Here is a 22,837-nt window from a genome sequence, read left to right on the forward strand (position 1 = left end):
AAACTAACTTCAATAAGCAGCACACTGCTAACAGCGGCAGCTCCTGCACTCTGCTAGTATTTCTTTATTAGGGCAGGCATGCCTGAGAACCGGAGCAGTGAGGCCCTCCCCACAAAGAGCAGCACAACAACCCCCCCACACACACACACACCCCACACCTCAACTGCCCAACCCCTCCCCACCCTGCATGCACCACATCTACTGACCATAGAGTTCTGCAAAACTTCAGCTCTAGTGAAAATAGCATCAGGTCTCTTTTAACAAGAAGATCAGAACACACTTAGTTAAAACTTGCCACACTCTGGCCAAGGTCCAAACACTCCCCACTGCAGGCAAGGGGAAACTCCACAGAGGACTGACTTGAGGGAAAGAGCAGCCAAAACACATCAGCAGAGTGCACAGATCATACATGAGGGACACTTCCTGAAGCAGCAGACCCTGGACAGTATATGACCTCTTCTTAATAAAGTCATTACTCTCAGGAGCAGGAAACATAACAGGCTTTCCTAGCACACATAAAAAGACAGAGACCTAGACAAAATGCCAAGATGGAGGAATTCGTCCCAAAAGACAGAACAAAAGGTCATGGCCAGGGATCTAATCGAAACAGATATAAGTAATATTCCTGATCCAGAATTTAAAGGAACAATCATAAGGATAATAGCTGGGCTTGAGAAAAGCACAGAAGACACCAGGGAGTCCCTTACCACAGAGATAAGAGACCTAAAAACTAGTCAGACCAAAATGAAAAATGCAATAATCGAGATTTGAAACCAACTGGATGTAATGCCACAAAGATGGAAGAAGCAGAGGAATGAATAAGTGATATAGAAGATAAAATTATGGAAAATAATGAAGCTGAAGGGGGAAAGAAAAATACTAGATCATGAACGTGGACTTAGGGAAATCAGTGGCTCTGTAGCATAATAACATTCATATCATAGGAATCCCAGGAGAAGAAGGGAGGGGAAAAGGGGGCAGAAAGTTTATTTGAGGAAATGATAGCTGAAAACTTCCCTAATCTGGGGAAGGAAACAGACATCCAAATTCAGGAGGAACAGAGAACTCCCATCAAAGTCAACAAAAGCAGACCAACACCAAGATATATCACAGTTAAATTTGCAAAATATAGAGATAAACAAAAAATCCTAAAAGCAGCAAGAACAAAAGAAATCCCTAACTTACAAGGGAGGATAAATGAAGTTTGCAGCAGATCTCTCCACAGAAACTTGGCAAGCCAAAGACAGTGGCATGATAAATTCAATGCGTTGAATGGGGAAAATGTGCAGCCAGGAATACTCATTCCAGCAAGGCTATCATTCAGAATAGAAGGACAGTTTCCCAGACAAACAAAAACTAAAGGAGTTCGTGACCACTAAACCAGCCCTGCAAGAAATATTAAAGGAGACTATTTGAGTGGGAAAGAAAGAACAAAAGTGACAAAGACTAGAATGGAACAGAGAAAATCTCCAGAAACAACAAAACAAGTAATAAAATGACACTAAATTCATATCTATCAATAATTACTCTGGATGTAAATGGACTAAATGCTCCAATCAAAAGACACAGGGCATCAGAATGGATAAAAACACAAGACCTGTCTATATGCTACCTACAAGAGACTCGTTTTAGACCTAAAGACATCTAAAGACACCTGAGATCAAAATTGAGGGGATGGAGAACCATTTATCATGCAAATGGATGTAAAAAGAAAGCCAGAGTAACAATACTTATATCAGACAAACTAGATTTTAAACCAGACTGTAACAAGAGATGAAGAGATGATTATATTATAAATAAAGGGATCTATCCAACAAGAAGCTCTAGTGATTATAAATATTTGTGCCCCCAACCTAGGAGCACCCAAATATATTAAAATATAACAGGGCACCTGGGTGGCTCAGTTGGTTAAGCAACTGCCTTCGGCTCAGGTCATGATCCTGGAGTCCCGGGATCGAGTCCCACATGGGGCTCCCTGCTCAGCAGGGAGCCTGCTTCTCCCTCTGACCCTCTTCCCTCTCATGCTCTCTATCTCTCATTCTTCCTCCCTCAAATAAATAAAATCTTAAAAAAATAACAAACATAAAGGAACTCATTGATAATAATACAATAATAGTAGGGGACTTTCACCCCACTTACATCAATGGACAGATCATCTAAGCAGAAATCAACAAGAAAACAATGGCTTTGAATGACACACTGGACCAAACGGACTTTACAGATATATTCAGAATATTTCCTCTTAAAGCAGAATACATAGTCTTTTCAAATGTACATGGAACATTCTCCTGAATAGATCACATATTGGGTCACAAATCAGGCCTCAACAAGTACAAAAAGATTGAGATCATAGCATGCATATTTTCTGATCACAATGCTATGAAACTTGAAGTCAACCAAAAGAAAAAATTTGGAAAGATCCCAAATACATGGTGGTTAAAGAACATCCTAGTAAAGAATGAAAGGGCAACCAGGAAATTAAAGCAGAAATAAAAAATACATGGAAAGAAATGAAAATGAAAACACAGTGGTCCAAAACCTTTGGGATGCAACAAAAGCAGTCATAAGAGGGAAGTATATAGCAATACAGGACTACCTCAAGCAGCAAGAAAAATCTCAAATACACAGCCTAACCTTACACCTAAAGCAGCTAGAAAAAGAATAGCAAATAAAGCCTAAAACCAGCAGAAAAATGGAAATAATGAAGATTAGAACAGACATAAATGATATAGAAACAAACAAACAAAAAACAGTAGAACATACCAATGAAGCCAGGAGCTGGTTCTTTGAAAAAATTAATAAAATTTCTTAGACTTATCAAAAAGAAAAGAGAAAGGACCCAAATAAATAAAATCATGAATGAGAGAGGAGAGATCACAACAAACACTACATGGGCACATGCCAACAAATTGGGCAACTTGGAATGAATGGATAAATTCCTAGAAACACACAAACTACCAAAAGTGAAACAGGAAGAAATAGAAAACTTGAACAGACCAATAACCAGCAAAGAAATTGAATATGTGATCAACAATCTCCCAAGAAAAGTCCAGGGCCAGGGCTTCAGAGGGGAATTCTACCAGACATTGAAAGAAGAGTTAATACCTATTCTTCTCAAACTCTTCCAGAAAAATAGAAATCAAAGGAAAATTTCTAAACGCATTCTGAGGCCAGCATTACCTTGATTTGATTCCAAAACCAGACAAACACCCCACTAAAAAAAGACAACTACAGGCCAATATCCCTGATGAACATGGATGTAAAAATTCTCAACAAAATACCAGTAAATTGAATCCAACAATACATTAAAAGAATCATTCCCCATGACCAAGTGGGAATTATTCCTGGCTTGCAAGGGTGGTTCAATACTCACAAATCAATCAATGTGATACACCACATTAATAAAAGATAAGATAAAAACTAAATAATACATTTTATGTTAAAGAAGAAGAAGAAGATAGCAGGAGGGGAAGAATGAAGGGGGGAAATCGGAGGGGGAGACGAACCATGAGAGACTATGGACTCTGAAAAACAAACTGAGGGTTCTAGAGGGGAGGGGGGCGGGGGGATGGGTTGGCCTGGTGGTGGGTATTAAGGAGGGCACGTTCTGCATGGAGCACTGGGTGTTATGCACAAACAATGAATCATGGAACACTACATCAAAAACTAATGATGTAATGTATGGTGATTAACATAACATAATAATAATTAAAAAAGAACTATATAATCCTCTCAATAGATGCAGGAAAAGCATTTGGCAAAGAAAAGCATCCTCTTGATAAAAACTCTCAACAAGTAGGGATAAAGGGAACATACCTCAACATCATAAAGGCCATATACAAAAGACCCACAGCTAATATCATCCTCAATGGGGAAAAACTGAGAGTTTTTGCTCTACATTCAAGAACAAGAAAGGGATGTGCACTCTCACCACTGTTATTTAATATAGTCCTGTAAGGCCAAGCCTCAGCAGTCAAACAAAAAGAAATAAAAGGCATCCAAATCAGCAAGGAAGAAGTCAAACTTTCACTATTTGCAGATGACATGCTACCATATATAGAAAACCCAAAAGACTCCACCAAAAAACTTGCTAGAACTGATATATGAATTTAGCAAAATCAACATACAAAATCTGTTGCATTTCTGTACAGTAATAATGAAGCTTCAGAAAGAGAAATCAATGAATCAATCCCACTTACAATTGTACTAAAAACCAAAAGTTACCTAGGAATAAACCTAACTAGAGGTAAAAAGATCTGTGCTCTGAAAACTAGAACACTTAAAACAGAAATTGAAGATGACACAAAAAAATGGAAAAACATTCCATGTTCATGGATTAGAAGAACAAATAGTGTTAAAATGTCTATACTACCCAAAGCAATCTACACATTTAATACAATCCCTATCAAAATACCAATAGCATTTTTCACAGAGCTAGAACAATCCTAAAATTTGTATGGAACTACAAAAGGCCCTGAGTACCAAAGCAACTTTGAAAAAGAAAAGCAAAGCTGGAGACATCACGATTCTGGACTTCAAGCTATATTTTAAAGGTGTAATCATCAAGACAGTATGGTACTGGCACCAAACAGACACATAGATCAATGGAACAGAATAGAGAGCCCAGAAATGGACCCATAGCTTTATGGTCAACTAATCTTTAGCAAAGCAGGAAAGAATATCCAATGGAAAAAAGTCTCTTCAACAAATGGTATTGGAAAAATTGGACAGCAACATGCAAAAGAATGAAACTGGACCACTTTCTTTCACCATACACAAAAATAAATTCAAAATGGTTGAAAGACTTAAATGTGACACAGGAAACCATCAAAATCCTAGAGAAGAACACAGGCAACAAGCTCTCTGACCTCAGTAGCAACTTCTTACTAGATGTATCTGCAGAGGCAAGGGAACAAAAGAAAAAGTGAACTATTAGGACTTCATCAAGATAAAAAGCTTCTGCACAAGGAAACAATTAACAAAACTAAAAGGCAACCGATGGGATGGGAGAAGATATTTGCAAATGACATATGTGATAAAGGGTTACTATCCAAAATCTATAAAGAACTTCCCAAACTCAACACTGAAAAAAATAAATAATTCAGTTAAGAAATGGGCAGAAGATATGAATAGCCATTTTTCCAAGGAAGACATCCAGATGGCTAACAGACAGATGAAAAGATGCTCAACATCACTCATCATCAGGGAAATACAAATCAAAACTACAATGAGATATCACCTCACACCTGTCAGGATAGCCAAAATTGACAACAGGAAACAACAGATGTTGGCAAGGATATGGAGAAACGGGAACCCTCTTACACTGTTGGTAAGAATGCAAACTGGTGCAGCCATTGTGGAAAACAGTATGGAGGTTCTTCAAAAAGTTAAAAATAGAACTACCCTTTGATCCAGCAATTGCATTATTAGGTATTTACCCAGATACAAAAATACTGATTTGAAGAGATACATGCACCCCAATGTTTATAGCAGCATTACCAACAATAGCCAAATCATGGAAAGAGCCCAAAGGTCTAAGGACTGATGAATGGATAAAGAAGAGGTGGTGTGTGTGTGTGTGTGTGTGTGTGTGTGTGTGTGTGTGTGTGTTGGAATATTACTGAGCCATAAAAAAAGAATTAAATCTTGCTGTTTGCAACAACATGGATGGAGCTAGAGTGTATTATGCTAAGCAAAATAAGTCAATCAGAGAAAGACAAATACCATATGATTTCATCCATATGTGGAATTTAAGAATCGAAACAGATGAATATTGGTGGGGGGAGAAGTAAACCATAACACAAGCTTCTTAACTACATAGAACAAACTGAGGGTTGCTGGAGGGGAGGTGGGTGGGGGATGGGTTAAATGGGTGATGGGTATTAAGGAGGGCACTTGAGATGAGCACTGGGTGTTATATGTAAGTGATAAATCACTAAATTGTACTCCTGAAACTAATATTACACTATATGTTAACTAACTGGAATTTATCTTTTTTAAAGGTTTAACTTATTTGAGAGAAAGAGTGAGCATGAGTAGGGGGAGGGGCAGAAGGAGAGGGAGAGGGACAAACATACTCCCTGCTGAGCACAGAGCCCCAAGAGGGGCTCGATCCCAGGACTCCGAGATAATGACCTGAGCCAAAATCAGACACTTAACTGACTGAGCCACCCAGGCACCCCACTAACTGGAATTTAAATAAAAACTTGAAACTACAAAAAAAGGAAGTAAACAACAACAAAAAAAGAAATTGTCATGCCTTGATAAAAATTTTCTTTAGTTGAACTAAACACTTTAATTAAACCATGTAACTTGTAGAAAAAAGCTAAAGCTCCTTTATAGGTTTATATTCATAGGTAACTCTACCTAGTTATATTTTGTCTTCATTTACTTAACTCTTAAGTAAAATTACAGTTAATTCAAATATTAGTAGCAGTGGTATGATCATAATATCTGTTCACTGAACACCAGTCTCCTAAATTCTAACTGCCCAACTTCCTCCATATTCTCTCACCAACTCCCTCTTCCCCTGTCCCTTATATAAATTCTTTCTTCTGCAAAAGCCATCCTCTGCCCCTTCTTTCAAGAGGCCTCAATTACACAGGCCCAGCTGCAGTGGCAGCCACATCGATGACAACAGTAAATCAGCAGTAAGTACGGCTTTAGTCATCCAGAAATTAATCTCAGCCTTGCATACTCAACTTCCACTATAAAACCATTGGAAGCTATGGACACATATCCATGTATTGTTTTGTTTTGTTTTGTTTTACTAGGGCAAGCCAATAACCACAGCATAGCAATGCTTTTAATACTAAAACAACAGCCCCTACAAGCAAACTAACTTATAAATTGAACTAACTTGTTTGCTTGCTTACACTGTGATAACACAAATAGAATTTTCCTGGTAGTTGCTTCACAAAGAAAGAAAAAGAAACTTAAGACACCAAGGTAGAGTTACATTGTTACCATAAACAAATTTTGAGTAACAGCTTTGTAAAACTTTATTATAGCTAACCATCAGAACCAGGGTAAAAATACCCAGCTTTGCATTATAAGGAGGGCATTCTATAAAGAAACATTATCCAAATATATAAATATATATTACTAATACATCATTTAGACTTTATTTGTTCCTATTGATTCACTCAGATGGACGCATTTCTGCATGTTTTAAAAGCACCTAAATGCAAGTTTGGTAACAATAAATGCCTAATCATTTTAAAACTCTCCAGATACTAAACATTTCATAACTTTATTCAATTGACTTAGCCATTCACTGTAATCTACCTCACAGAGATGATTATGTTTAACCTTGCTTCTTCAGTAATGTAGAACAAAACTTTTTAAGCATATCCTTAGTCTTGAGAATCAAGTGAACATATCACAGAAGTTATGCAAGAAGCTAAGATAATTTTAATCAACCTTTTTCTTAACTGTCAGAGATGGCAAGATGCATGGGCACCATAAAAAGCATCTTCCACTGCTGTCATTCACAAGCCACACTGAGCCCTACATTGTAAGACAGTACCACCAATAATGAAATATTCAATCCAGTTGGTACAAGAGCCAGGCCCACCTAGAATGAGATGTATGAGATACCTAGGGTGGAAAATCTAAAGAGGCACTCATTGCAGTACCTGAGAGTGCATGCATCCTTAAATTTTGCCCCTAGGTGTCTCGTTTGTCTTACTCTAGTCCCTGTCCTACACAAGAGCCTCAAAGTGATGCTGGCTGTAGGAGCCAAGAGTGCCCAATCTCCACATTCCATAGCTGAAATTAAGTTGCAGAACCAATCGTCTCTCTAGTTGAAAGGGTTTACTCATCTCCAGCCCAGTGCTTGGAGACTCAGCCATTTCCCTTAAGTGACCAAGATTAGGCTGGTGTACTTCTCTATAAGACACTGTCTCCTCCCCCCAATGCCTGTATGATAAGACCCAGTGGTCCCCCTTCCAGATACTAGAGCCCTGCTTATAAACACCAGTCCACTATTTCAGGCCTTGTCACATTCTGACAGAATTACTGATGCAAATCACCTACTTAGATTACAATATTACCTCTCCCTTGATTTTACCTCTTTGTTATTTAGAGTCTGGCCAAAATCCCACCCCATGCAATTTCCAGTATTGTCTCCTTGCTAAGACCACCCTTTAGCCTGCTGTCTAGGCTTCTTAAAAGTCTGTCTCCTTTTAACTGGCTTCCAATTAGTCCTACCTCATCAGAATTAACAGAACCATCCATTTATTGTGACCACCAAGATAACCAAAAATGCCTTCAGCCTTAGCCCTGTTGAGAATCACTGGAAGTAGAAGAGAGGACATTACCTTCAATGAGAAACAGGCCAAGCATTTGGGAGCCTGCTCTTTTGGTTCCATTGGTTCATAAACACTGCTTATGTCAAATTCATCTGGGGGAACTTCTAACTTATCTTTTTAACACATACTTAGTGCTTACTATGTGCCTGAAACTATTATAAACACCTGACAAACACTAACTCATTCAATCTTCATAACAACCCTTTGAGTTAGGCACTATTATTACTCCCATTCTACACATTAGGAAACTGGGGCTTGAGATGTTAATGACTTACCCAAAGTCACACATCTAATAAATATAAGCCTAAATTCAAGCCCAGCCATTTTGGTTATAGGGTAAATGGTAAACACTGTTATGCAGCAGATAGCCATATCCCAGTCCCAAAGATTTGATCCAGTAAATCTGGGGAAAGGACTGAGAATTCTGTATGTCTATGAACAAAATTTTCAGATGATTTTACATAGTTGGAAGGGCACCCACCTACTAACTGGTATGTGGGAACCACAGCACTATTCCACACCTCATTTGGGAGAGACAGAAAGGAGACTTACGTGGCTAGAAACAATTGTGTGTTGCGATATACCAAGAAAGCAAGGGAAGACAGTGGTTGTGGAACTACTCATTCAAAACCTTGGAAGGCAGGGTAATAATACCTTATGCTTTTATAAAATGGCCAACAGTAAATTATGTATTGTTAAACAAAATGAAATATATTAAGAATGTAGCATCAGAGGAAGAGTATAATAGCATTAATAAACATGAAATTATCTTACTAAGTAGGATACATGACAGCAATGGACTTAAATGAAAGAAGGAAGAAGAGCCTAGCTAGTTTATGGTGAGCTGCAGATGGTCAGTCCTGAACCAGTCAGGCAAGACAAATGATACAGGTAACTCCAAAATGTGACTTTAAGCAGTGTAGGACTTACAGCAGTTGAGGGAGGAAATAGAAGCAATTGGATATATATGAAAAATAAGATAAAATGTGAAAGAACTTTGAAAACAAATATGATTATCACTACTTTGTTTAGTAGTGTGTCATCTTAAGGCCCCCAGGAATTAAAAAAAAAAAACAAAAAATATCCAAGCCAAGCACAGCCATAAGCAACAACCCACCACTCAAAGGGGGTAAGCAGCTGTAGACTGGCCAGCAGTATCTCTGACTACTCAGTATGGAAACAATTGTAGGTCAAAGAGTCAGCTCAAACCTGAACCAGAACTCCCACTCTGCCAGCCACTGCCATAGAAGGTGGAATACAAAGAAGACCAATATACTGGGAAGCTCAGTCTCCAGCTTAATAGAAAAGAGCCTCAACTTTGCCTCCAAGCATGAATTAAAACAACATCCCATGTGTCAGGAGAGGTGAGTTCCTAGGTTCCTACCAGAATTAAAATAATATCCCATGTGTCAGGAGAGGTGTGTTCCTAGGTTCCCATCAGTTCAACTGTATTAAACCCTAAAGGTTGGGACGCCTGGGTGGCTGAGTAGGTTAAGCGTCTGCCTTCAGCTCACGTCATGGTCTTAGGGTCCTGGGATTGAACCCCACATCGGGCTTCCTGCTCAGCAGGGAGCCTGCTTCTCCCTCTGCTGCTCCCCCTGATTGTGCGCTCTCTCTTTCTCTCTGACAAATAAACAAAATCTTAAAAAAATAAAAATAATAAAACCTTTAAAAAAAATGACCCAAAGGACAGCCATTCTACAGTATATAAAAACAAGCAAAAGTATATAATATTAAAATTATGCTTCTATCAATCAGTGTTTCTGTATTCAACTTTTAAAAATAAATTATCTACTGATGTAATGATTAATCATTAATTAACCCAATTTATTACCTCAGGATTTCAAGTTACCTAAGGCTTTTGGAGTTATGCATAAACTTACATGATACAGAACATAATTACTGTTGATAGAAAAAGTCTGTCTGAATAATTATTTCATTTTAGTTGACAGAAATTTACATCTTTCATAAACTTGCATTATTTTATAGCAGTAATGCTAGCTTATTTAATCAGTAAACCAATATAAGAAGCTTAGGAAATTCAGATTACCTAATCTCTTCACGAGAAGGCAAATCTAAATGTCATTAAAAAAAACATACATCTGTATTTTACTTAACATTGACAAATCAGTGCAGACATAATAACTGTTTTTTTCTTTCTTAAACCAAAATTATTAATCTAACCTGATTTCTCCAAAGGCGCATCTTAATTATATAAATTTGTATTCATCAAATGTATGTAAGCTAGCAGTTTTTGTAAGAAGAAATTTTTTTCTTAAAAGTCCAGCACATATTAAGTATTAGAGATTTGGGGCTTTTTAAAATTTTTGGGACTTATGCAAGGGCACATTTATGTCTATAGACCAATCAGAACAGAAGTTCTTTAATTTAAGAGACATTATAATGGAATTTATTAATACCCTCCAGAAGTATGAAAACCCTTTACACTCAGACAGCAACATATAAAGGCTATTTTAAATTATAGTCACATGGACGCAGAGAGAGCTTATATCTTCAGTTTTACATCTCAATCACTGGTTGAAAGTACAACAGAAATACAAAAATTCACTGGCCCAGAACTCAAAAATCAGTTCTCCCCCCCAGTGGACACAAAGTTCTTAATTAATTTGAGCTCACAAAGGACAAACAAAAAGACCAAAAAACTGGATTCTCTTTCATTTCTCTTCTAATAGAGACTAGATCTCCATCATCCAATAGGTATCATCAAATGGATATACCATAAAACCAAATTCCAATCATTGTTGCTAGTAATGTATAATAATTTATCAGGCATGCAAAATTAGAAACAAAAACAAAATTTTTAAAAATGAGTAAAAAACGAGAAACAGACAGTAAACTTAGTTCTATAACCACTTTTGGATTTACTCCAAGAGCCAATAAAATATATGCCTGGGCTTAAACAACCCTGAGGTGCACTTCCTTAGCCATACAATTTGGCACCATCGGTTGAGTACACATCAGTTGGCACCTCCATGGAACCTTACGAGTTCCTATGCTGAAGGATAGCATACACAAAATCACATCTCTCACACAAGTATAATATGAACCTTTGTCAAAGTTTTATTCAATCCATTAATTAATGAAGGAACAGATGTCAAAACCGAACAGTTTATGAGAAACTAAATATATACTAATAAAGAAATCATTAGGGGCGCCTGGGTGGCTCAGTTGGTTAAGCGACTGCCTTCGGCTCAGGTCATGATCCTGGAGTCCCGGGATCGAGTCCCACATCGGGCTCCCTGCTCGGCAGAGAGTCTGCTTCTCCCTCTGACCCTCTTCCCTCTCGTGCTCTCTCTCTCTCATTCTCTCTCTCAAATAAATAAATAAAATCTTAAAAAAAAGAAATCATTAGAATTGCAGAGTTAGATACAAAACTGAACAATAAATCACAACCTGTGGCATTATCTGGCCCACCAGATAGAAATTATTTGCATCTCTACCACACAAAAATCTACAAGTTAACCTATGCTCCTATAGAATTGTAAAATAGCCCAGTCAATAGAAAGTCAGGTCCAGAAAAGGGATAAAACAACACCCAGTAATCTCTTTGTTTACAAGGTTTGGATAATTTTTTTCTCATAGGAGTGAGATATTGTAATTAAGCATGGAACATACTTACATTAAAAATTTATTAATTTATCTGAAATTTACATTTAACTGGACATCCTGTATTTTATCTTTTAGCCCTAATCATAACTTAACAAAAATTTTACCAAGTCTGTACAATTCCGTTACCAACAATGTATCTCTTAAATCAATGGCTAGTTTCACATCCTTCCTTGCCTAGATAATTAAGTGGTATTTTTTACCACCTCTTCTATTCTTTATATTTACCACTGGAGGGCGCATATAACGCACAATCCACTGGATTCCAGGCAGTAAGGAGACCACAAAAGCGTTTCCACGTTGGATCCGCTAGGGGACCATTCGGAAACCTCTCTGATTTCACAACCAGGATCACGCGCTCACGAAGCATCTGTGCGCACGCGCACAACTCCTCCCAAGATACATCCGATTGCGCAGGCGTTCCAGTGAATGCGCAGCCACTATTGGTAAGACTGACAGGAAAGAGAAAGGGAGAGGGTGGGGCCACGGGGAGCGCGCACGCGCTGTGGCTGAGGACTGGAAGGTACTGGGCGCAAGTGAGGGGTGGTGCTATTTGAGTTCTACGCGCTCCGTGGAGATGCCCAGCAGGGGGTCGCGGCCCGAGGACAGCGCCGGGCTGTTCTCTGTAGACCACCCGACGCTACACAAGGAGGATCTTAGCAGCAAGGTGAGTGTGGAACGAGGCGCGAAAGTTCAGACTTGGCTCCGCTCGTCTCCGCAGAAGGTCCCCCGCGCCACATGGCCCAGCCTAGGCTTTGTCCTGCTGCTTTGCTCCTTTTAGTCTTAGCATTTGGCAGCTAGAGTTAAAGGGAGACCATGAAATTTACCCCAAGATTAGACCCAGATGGTAGTGGTACAGAAGTTTGGTTGGGATCTTTTCTCCCTACTCTTTTTAAACTGTTAGAAGTACCTTCTACTCCAGGTCTATTGTGGTGTTTTCCATCTCAGAAAATGCCACCACCATCCATTCACTTGTCTGTGCCAATAACCTGGGAGCTATCCTTGACGTCCATCACGAAGACCTACCAGTTCTACTTCTGAAGCTCCTTTCAGATAAATCCCGTTGTCACAGTGTACACACACCATCCTAAACCAGCCATCTTCATCTACCATCGGGAACCCTGCATAAGTTTCCTAACCGGTCACTCTTTCATCCATCCTTACCTTCTTCCAATCTGTTCTCCACTTTAGGCAGAGCAGTGATCCTAAAATATGTGTCTGATTGTTACTGTTCTATCCAAAAAGGCAGGGGGGATGGGAGGGAGCAATGTACAACTTAACTGCCATAAACAGACAAAACCTTTCAAAATATACTGGAGATGGGAATGGTTATAGCCTTTCAGGTATTAGATGTCCTAGATTTTACTTTAGTTCTGTCCCAAACTAACAGTGATATCTCAAGCAAGTCTCTGATCCCTCTGTATCAGTTTCCTTGTTTAAAGTAAGTGAAATGTATACCTGCTATTTCTAAAATGAATGGGGATGCACTTTTCAAACAGAAGTCTGAAGGAGGTTATACAAATTTGGTCTTGGAATTCAGTTCAAATCTAGCCAATTACTACATTGACTGGAGAGACAGAAGTGTACACACCTATGGGTAGTGAATTTTCAAATTACATATAGCCCACTCCAATTACTACCATAGCAAGCCATTTATACTGATGTATGACAGATCTCTGAGGTGTGTGAGGTAGGACAGAGATTATAAATCCTGCTTTTAGAGATACTGGTGACACAATATCATGTTCACAACATAACTGCCTTTACTGAAACGAGTTAGAAATTTCACTTCCACTTAGTTGTGCCTTGTGCTCTACCCTGCTAATAAAAAGTGAGGCATAGTTCAACAGTGCCAGCACCATTCTACTCTTTGAAACGTAAAGAAGAATAAAGCCAAGATGGAAAGTAATACGCCTTACTGCCCCAGGTAGGGCATTTATACTACTTACTTTTTCTGAACGTGTGGCTACACCATTCAGTACATAAATCATGAAAAGCATTGATATTTCATGATGTGCTATTAAAAAAAAAAGCAAAAACATAAATCATTGAAAACTGATACTACTTTTGGTGCATATTGTCTATGTTAAATAAAAGGCACAGACTTTGTTTAGTAACTGTGGTCTTTACATGAATGCCGGTTACCAACCCCAAACCCCCTATCTGGGTTCAATGGGCTTTTTAACACCTGTCAAGTGTAATCACTGTTTCCTCTTCCAACTTTCCCCCAGCTGCACCCCCACACACTGCTGTTCAAAAAGAATCTTTGTATTCACAGACTGCCCGTTTGGGCAACCAGTAAATTATAGCCCCTTATCCCATCTCTCTAATTTTAAAAGGCCCTCAATCCAGCATACTTTGCTAGCCTCTGATTTAAGAAGTTTTCTTTATTTCCTTAGATTAAAGAACAAAAAATTGTTGTGGATGAACTTTCTAACCTGAAGAAGAACAGGGTGAGTTATTAGGATAATTCTGAATTGTATGTGGGAAGGTTTGATTATATCTTATTAACTATATACTAAAGTTAAAAGAATTATATATAAGATTTATATTTACATTAAAATTTGCAAAACTTCAGCATCTTTTTTAGTTCCATTGCAAAAGTGAAAAGTGTCCAAGATTTTATACACATAGTGGATATCTATACATTAATTATAGTTGATAATATTTTTTTTCCCCATCCTATGCAATTTGCACTACCTTTGAACCAAATGATACTAATTATACAATGGTTATCTTGGGTCTTTAATCACTAATGGTATTGACTTATACTTGAATTTGGTGTTTTCATTTGAAATAAATAACCTATAAATAAGAAAGGAAACTATGCCTTTAAGTGAATGTGGATAATTGTTGAAAAAACAAAAAGGATAAATTGCTTCCCCCCCAAATTTTTTTACACAAATCGTCCAAATTTAATGCCATGTGCATTAATGTATTCATAAACAAGCTACTGCTTTATGTGTATTTATACTGTCAAAAATTACATTTTAAAGTTCAGGAAGAAGTGATTTTGAGCCCTTTAAAGCATTTGATAAGTAACAGGTTGGTTAAACATTTATGATATTGTCCCTTTTGGAATTTTAGAATTTAAGGCACAACTGATACAAACTTTCTAGAGGGCAAGTTGGCAGAATGTATCAAAGCCTTAAAACTATGTAGCACTTTGACCCAGTTCCATTTATAGGAATTGATATTTATGAGTCATGGGAGTGAACAAAGATTTAGTTACAAATAACTTCATTGCAACATTGATTTATAAAGTTGGTAATATCTTAAATGTCTAAAACTTGAGGACTTATCAAATAAACTGTAATGTTCAAGGAAACTGATAGTTGATATATGCAGAGAAAATACATTTCACCTCAGTGTTAATGGTAGCAGTTTCTAGATGGTAAGATAATGGGTGACTTTTGTTTACCTGTATTTGCTAAGGTATTCTGAATATATGTTATGAAGTTCAAGAATATACAATAAAAGAGTTCAGAGTTTTGACATACGCTTTTTAGATCAAATCCTGATACTAGCCTAAATTATGTTTTGCAGAAAGTATATAGGCAGCAACAGAACAGCAACATATTCTTTCTTGCAGACCGAACAGAAATGCTTTCTGAAAGCAAAAGTAAGTTTTTTTTTTTTTTGGTGTATTATATAGAAATGCATGAAAAGTCTTTTCTAGGCTTTCTGTAGAAACTCATGGTAGTGCCTAAATTATACTCTCTGTATCTGAATGTTTAAATATATATCTGAAGCTTGGATGGTGGTATATCAAGTAAAATTAATGCTGTGGTTTGGTTTTTTTTCAAGGTAGCCTTCCAAAGATGAGTCTACAGTAAAAATAAAATAAAATAAAAATATGTAAGTTGTGTTAGAAAGCCATAATTATTAATGTGTGCTTTAGAATTTTTGGCAGGTCTAGGTATGAGAACTGCTCTACCACTTTCTCCCTTTGTGACTTTGAGTGAATAACTTTGAGCCTCCAGAGTTTTTTGGGACTTAAACAAGAAGGGCTAGCCCATAGCCCAGTGCCTGGGCCAAAATAAGCATTTGATAAACAAATTATTTTCCTAAAAGATAAACATTTGTCATTAGAAGCCTGTTGTAACACAGTGCATATACTCAGGTGGTTTGATCTTGGTAAATAGCCTATGTTGCTCTATGAATTACCAGGGAAAGGTCTAAGAATTTTCATTTTACTTAATATTCCTTCTCCACTCCCCCACAGATATACTGGATGAACTGAAAAAAGAATACCAAGAAATAGAAAACTCAGAGAAGACCAAAATCAAGAAATAGTCAATTTGATTTCACACAACAATGTGTGGCATTTGTTGTTCTGTAAGCTTTTCTGTTGAGCGTTTCAACAAAGATTTGAAAGAGGATTTACTGTATAATCTTAACCGACGAGGACCCAATTGTAGTAAACAGTTGGTAAAGTCTAGTGTTACCTACCAGTGTTTATTTTCTGGTCATGTCCTTCACTTGAGAGGTGTTTTGACTGCCCAGCCTGTGGAAGATGAAAGGGGTGATGTGTTCCTGTGGAATGGAGAAGTCTTTAGTGGCATAAAGGTCGAAGCTGAAGAGAATGATACTCAAATAATGTTTAATTACCTTTCCTCTTGTAAGAATGAAGCTGATATTTTGTCGCTCTTCTCAGAAGTCCAAGGTCCTTGGTCTTTTATATATTACCAAGCATCCAGTCATCATCTATGGTTTGGTAGAGATTTTTTTGGTCGCCGTAGCCTGCTTTGGCATTTTAGTAATTTGGTCAAGAGTTTCTGCCTCTCTTCAGTTGGCGTACAGACATCCGGAGTGGGCAGTCAGTGGCAAGAAGTTCCAGCATCTGGAATTTTCAGAATTGATCTCAAGTCTGCTTCCATTTCCAAATCTGTGGTTTTAAAATTGTACCCTTGGAAATCTGTTTCTGGGGAGAATGTTATCAAAGAATGTGTTAATAGCCTGACTCAGATTTCAGCAAACTTGCCTGCATTTGTATCAGTGGTAGCAAATGAAGCCAAACTGTATCTTAAAGAACCTGTTATTCCTTTAAATATGATGTTACCACAAGCTCCCCTTGAGATTCCTTGCAGTAACACTGCTAGTGTCCCTCCTACAAGGGAAACACTTCAGGTCTTTCTTACTGATGGACACACAAAGGAAGTAGTTCAGCAGTTCACTGATGTCCTGAGTATCGCAGTGAGGAGACGTGTCTTGTGTTTACCTAGGGATGAAAACCTGACACCAAGTGAGGGTTTGAAAACTTGTGATAGGAAAGCCAATGTTGCAATCCTGTTTTCTGGGGGTATCGATTCCATGGTTATTGCAGCCCTTGCTGACCGCCATATACCTTTAGATGAACCAATCGATCTTCTTAATGTGGCTTTCATGACTAAAGAAAAGACCGTATTAACTGGTTTTAACACAAAGAGGAAAAAACAGAAAAGTCGTTGTGAAATATCTTCTGAAGAATCCTCTAAAAATAATGCTGCTGGTAGTGATGACGATGGTCCTGATAAACAATTCAGTGTACCAGATCGTATCACAGGCAGAATGGGACTAAAGGAACTACAAGCTGCTAACCCTTCCCGGATTTGGAATTTCATTGAAATTAACGTTTCTCTGGAGGAACTGCAAGAATTAAGAAGAACTCGAATATGCCACTTGGTTCAGCCCTTGGATACAGTGTTGGATGATAGCATTGGCTGTGCAGTCTGGTTTGCTTCTAGAGGAATTGGTTGGTTAGTGACCCAGGATGAAGTGAAATCCTATCAGAGCAGTGCAAAGGTATGGCACGGCAGACACACTGTACTCAGAATTTCTGAGACCTCATTTTGACCTTTTAAAGCTCTTAGCATTTAGATTGCAAGAATAGAGCATATTTTAATTGCGTTTAACCTGCAGTGTGATGTATAAGACAAAAATTGGGCATATTTTTACTATTTTATGACTTGCCTTGTGTTTTTGTCAGAAAATGTTATTTTTGAGATGATAACTTTTTAAGCTTTGCTTTTATTTTAGTCATTATCTTATGTTGGAAGTATGGATTTCTTTAAACCGTTACAGGTAGTTCTTACTGGAATTGGTGCTGATGAGCAACTTGCAGGTTATTCTCGCCATCGTGTCCGCTTTCAGACACACGGAATGGAAGGATTAAATAAGGAAATTGAGATGGAACTGGGACGAATATCTTCTAGAAACCTTGGTCGTGATGACAGAGTTATCGGTGATCACGGAAAAGAAGCAAGGTAATTCTACTTACGTAAGTGCTGTGAGTAATTTTGTAGAAACACTAGACTGTAAAAGGAGATTTTTTCGGTTCCTTTTCTCTGGAGACTGTTGAAATGAATAACAGTAGCAACAATAATATCTTGGCCTTATATTACAAACACCGTCCATCAGAGGGGAAGCCGGGGGGGGGTCAGGGGAGCACTTGTTTTCCAGAACTCATACTCTAAGCAATGTCTTTTTGGTAATTTTCAAAGATAATACAATGGCCTGATTGTTTTCCGTGATACAGTGGAAAAGACTGTAAAACGGAGGTAATGGAATGCTGAGAGAAGGTATATAAAGGGTTGGGCTTTGTTTCAAATGTTGGCTTTCCTCCCAGTAAGAGCATAGGCCCTACTCCCACACTTTCCTCTCCAGTGAGAGGGCACCGGCTTTGTCACTGTGGACATTTCTGTATGTAGAGATCCATACTGATGTCAGTGGTGGTTCCAGGACTGGATTCCCCTCTGCTATGTTTTGTGAACTCAATTTGGTCATATGTTGCAGATTACCTAACTCTTTCAAAGAGATCAAGGCACTTTCATGTGTATATTCTCTTTTAATTTAGGGGTTTATTTTTACCTACAACATATTTCTGAGGGTAATAAACAAATGCTTGAGAACCACTTTTTAAATTACTGAGGATAAAGAAAGATGTTTTATTTAGTTATAAAAAGCAGAAGTTTGTTCAACTAGGTTAATTTATTAAGTGGTAGTTTATTACAAGGGTACAAGCATGTGAGAATAGGGAGTCCAAATAAGCTTTGTGAGGATTGGGACATCATAACATAACTACTCTAACACTTCACTGTTTCAGCTTTTCAGTATATATAGAAAATGTTGAAATCCTATATCTACTAAATATACAATATACGTACATAATTTACATATATTACATACCACAATGTGAAAACTGTAAAATGTTTTCCTTTTGAAGGGTGTATGTATTTGAGAGAGAGACAGAAATTCAGTCCTTTATTTCAGGTAGGTCAGAGAAAAGGAAATTTATTTTATTTAGTAAAAGCAGTTAATTCTAAAGGCCCCATATGATACCCTCATGTAAAAGTGCATATGAAGAATGTTTCAAACAGCGAATACAGAATTGTGATTTAACAAATACCACGGTAGTGGCTAGATCCAATATCAATTTATTATGTATTTTGGCATACATACTAGTGCTCCATTGATTAGATTATCTTATATATAAATTTGTTTTTGTAGTTCATTTTTACAAAGTATTCCACATAACAAATGCCTTTACCCTTTCCAGTCTCTCTACATGAGCTAGAATAAAATGTAATAAAACAGAAACACTACTGTAACAGTACTGCATTTAAAGAATTGGAGGGAGAGTTTTAAAGTATTTTAAACAAAACCCAGGATTTTGTAGGAAATTAGGGAAGCCAAAGGGCAGAAAGTTATTTTTTTTAAATCCAGTACTTTGTTCTGTTAATACCATTTGCCTCCATTTAAATGGCTTAAAGGTAATCAATTTTTTTTTAAGATTTATTTATTTCAGAGAGAGTATGCGCACACCCACACAGGCACACACATGAGTGGGAGGAGGGGAAGAGGGAAGGAGAGAATCCTCAAGCAGACTCCCTGCTGAGCACGGAGCCTGATGCGGGGCTCAGTCCCACAACTGACCATGAAATCATGACCTGAGCCAAAACCAAGAATCAGACACTTAACGGACTGTGCCGCCCAGGCACCCCAATTTTTTTTTTTTTTAAGTTTTATTTATTTCAGAGAGAGAGAGAGAGAGAGGATGCAGGAGTGCGAACAGGGGGAAAGGCAGAGGAAGAGGGGATGCGGACTCCCTGCCGAGCGCGGAGCCCAGCTGGGGCTCTATCTCCTGACTGGGAGAGCGTGACCAGAGCTGAAACCAAGAGTCAGACCCTCAACTGACTAAGCCACCCAGGTGCCCCTAAACAGTTTTGAAAACCATAAAATTTTACCATAAGTAAATGTTTCACAAGTTCAGGATTATAGAGCCCTTCTGTATTGATTTCATACCTCTAAAGTTCATTTACTTTTGACATGATAAAGAGCACACAGATTGAATAATTGAGTCAAGACTGTACTTGTGGGTCACTGGGTGGCTCAGTCATTAAGCAACTGCCTTCGGCTCAGGTCATGATCCCAGGGTCCTGGGGTCGCATCCCGCATCGGGCTCCCTGCTCGGCGGGGAGTCGGCTTGTCTTTCTCCGTCCTCACGCCCCTACTCCCCACCCCCCAATTCGGGCTCTCAGAGAAATAAATAAAACCTTAAAAAAAAAAAAGACTGTATTCGTTTTCCAAGGCATCCCCGAAGAAACCTTGTGAAACAATTTGAGATTATTTCTAACCATAGGCCTAATTTATTTATTTTTTGAGGCAAAATTTCTTTTGTAGCATATGTATTAAAATTAGTCACATGAAATATTTGCTAATGTGATTAAATTTTAGCTGTAAAATTCTGTAAATAACCAGAATATTTTTAATTGAGAAAAACAGTGCCATCAAAAATTAATTGGATGTGATAAATTTTAACATTGAATAAAATGTAAAAGAAATAATCATAATACATTGGTTTGTTTGTTTTTTTTTTATAGTGGTTATATATATCTATTTATTTTAGATTTCCTTTCCTGGATGAAAATGTCGTCTCCTTTCTAAATTCCCTACCGGTTTGGGAAAAGGCAAACTTGACTTTCCCCCGTGGAATTGGTGAAAAACTAATTTTGCGTCTTGCAGCAGTGGAACTTGGCTTAACAACCTCTGCTCTTCTGCCAAAACGGGCCATGCAGTTTGGATCCAGAATTGCAAAAATGGAAAAGAATAATGAAAAGGCATCTGATAAATGTGAAAGGCTCCAAGTCATTTCCTTAGAAAACCTTTCTATTGAAAAGGCGATTAAAACGTAATACTTCACAATGTAACAATATTTACTGAATAATGATTATGTAAAAATAAAACACTCTGCTCCTCTATTATTATATAATGTGGTATTAAGGTTCATTACATGAATTTTTACTTAGCTATATAACTTAATATAACCAATTTAGTCAAATTAACACTGGAGAAAAAGAAACACTTGAAAGAACAACTTGGATGTTTGAAGCTGTGATACTAACATTACTTTGAGCTCTTACATGGTAATGTCCCACCGGCAACACTAAAAGAAGAAAGCAGGTTTCACCGAGTCTTCTCTTGGTAGCTACACCCAGAAATAACTCAGTTTCTTGTTGTCAGGAGCCTGGCTGAAACAGGCTGTTTGACAGATGAGAGAACTACGGTTTAGAGAAGCTAAACAGTTTGCTTGAGGTTCACATTCCTGAGCAACACTTGTTACTTCTGTTACATCTCTTTAGGCAGCTAATTTTCCCACTCAGAGCTTCTGATGATTTTAAGCGTTCTCCTGTCCCCAAAATCTCTAGCCTCCTCTCTTTGCCTCATTCTCAGCTCATGACCTGGGCTTTTCACAGAGAATCAGTCATCAGGACAAGAAATGCCTACACTTTCCAACACCAGAACTTTTTTTTTATTTTTTGTTTTTTTAAGATTTTATTTATTTATTTGACAGAGAGACACGACAAGAGAGGGAACACAAGCAGGGGGAGTGGGAGAGGGAGAAGCAGGCTTCCCGCCGAGCTGGGAGCCTGACGTGGGCCTCGATCCCAGGGTCCTGGGATCATGCCCTAAGCCAAAGGCAGACGTAACGACTGAGCCACCCAGGCGCCCTCCAACAACTGTCAAAAGGCTGTGTCTCCACCTGTTCTCTGTATCCCAACCCTTCTTGCCTTATAGGAGTCTTACACTCCTCTCTCCTGTATCTTCAGCCTCTTTGTAGGATCCTTCCTATCATTTAAAGTGTTCTGGTCTAACTAATTTAGAATATACATACCTGGTTCTGTATCTTCCTCTGCTTATCATCTCTTGCCTCCCATCCACACTCACCCTCTGCACCTTTATGTCTCAACTCCACTCCGGCCTGACATCCACCCACTTTAGTCAGCTGTGACCACCATACCAAGGTCACTGGGGTCTATCCCCAATTAGGGCTGACACCCTTTCCGGACCTGGACATACTTCGATTCTTTTAATCTTGGTGGGAAAGTAGTTTTAGGATACTGACAAACAGAAACCTGTCAGACTTTCACATGCTCTGAATTTATCCTCTGGGAAATGCAATGCTCAAACCATATTTAGATACTAACTTTAATAGCTTTCATCCTTTTACCTAAGGGCGGACAACTTAAAGTATCTATGTGGTTCTGAGCACCAAATTGACATTGCTCCTATCAGGAATAGATAAACTAAGAGATTTGCCTAGCAGCCTAGATTTGAATATAATAACTTTTATGGTAACAATATAGTTCAATCCTAAAAACATCTATCATTTATACAGTGATGATTATGTGGCAGGTGCTACTTTATGAGCTTTGCATGTATTAATCCAATTGAACCTCGGTAGGGAATTTCCAGGTCATCTGCTCCAGCATTTTGTTTTGTCCCCAGAGAGCCTAATTCTTTAGAACCTTCTTACTACTTAATTCCATAAACCCTGGGATGAAGTTCTGTGTTAGTCCTTAAAACAATTTTCCCAAGATTTGAGACACTTAGAACAAACCATCTGGTACCTGAGCAAA

The 22,837-nt window shown here is 38.1% G+C and overlaps 2 protein-coding genes across 2 annotated transcripts; both read left to right on the top strand.

Moving 5' to 3' along the window:
- The first annotated feature begins 12,429 nt into the window (after window positions 1-12,429).
- ASDURF (ASNSD1 upstream reading frame) lies at window positions 12,430-16,522 on the top strand. The gene is made up of 4 exons (XM_027590845.2): window positions 12,430-12,606; window positions 14,339-14,392; window positions 15,486-15,561; window positions 16,165-16,522. Exons 1-4 carry the CDS (start codon window positions 12,517-12,519, stop codon window positions 16,233-16,235), a joined length of 291 nt encoding a protein of 96 aa, XP_027446646.1. The 5' UTR covers window positions 12,430-12,516; the 3' UTR covers window positions 16,236-16,522.
- On the top strand, window positions 16,222-21,186 carry ASNSD1 (asparagine synthetase domain containing 1). The gene is made up of 3 exons (XM_027590844.2): window positions 16,222-17,723; window positions 18,003-18,184; window positions 20,827-21,186. Exons 1-3 carry the CDS (start codon window positions 16,257-16,259, stop codon window positions 21,110-21,112), a joined length of 1,935 nt encoding a protein of 644 aa, XP_027446645.2. The 5' UTR covers window positions 16,222-16,256; the 3' UTR covers window positions 21,113-21,186.
- The last annotated feature ends 1,651 nt before the right edge of the window (window positions 21,187-22,837 follow it).

Source organism: Zalophus californianus, chromosome 3 (assembly GCF_009762305.2).
Source record: "Zalophus californianus isolate mZalCal1 chromosome 3, mZalCal1.pri.v2, whole genome shotgun sequence".
NCBI classification, from domain to species: Eukaryota; Metazoa; Chordata; class Mammalia; order Carnivora; family Otariidae; genus Zalophus; species Zalophus californianus.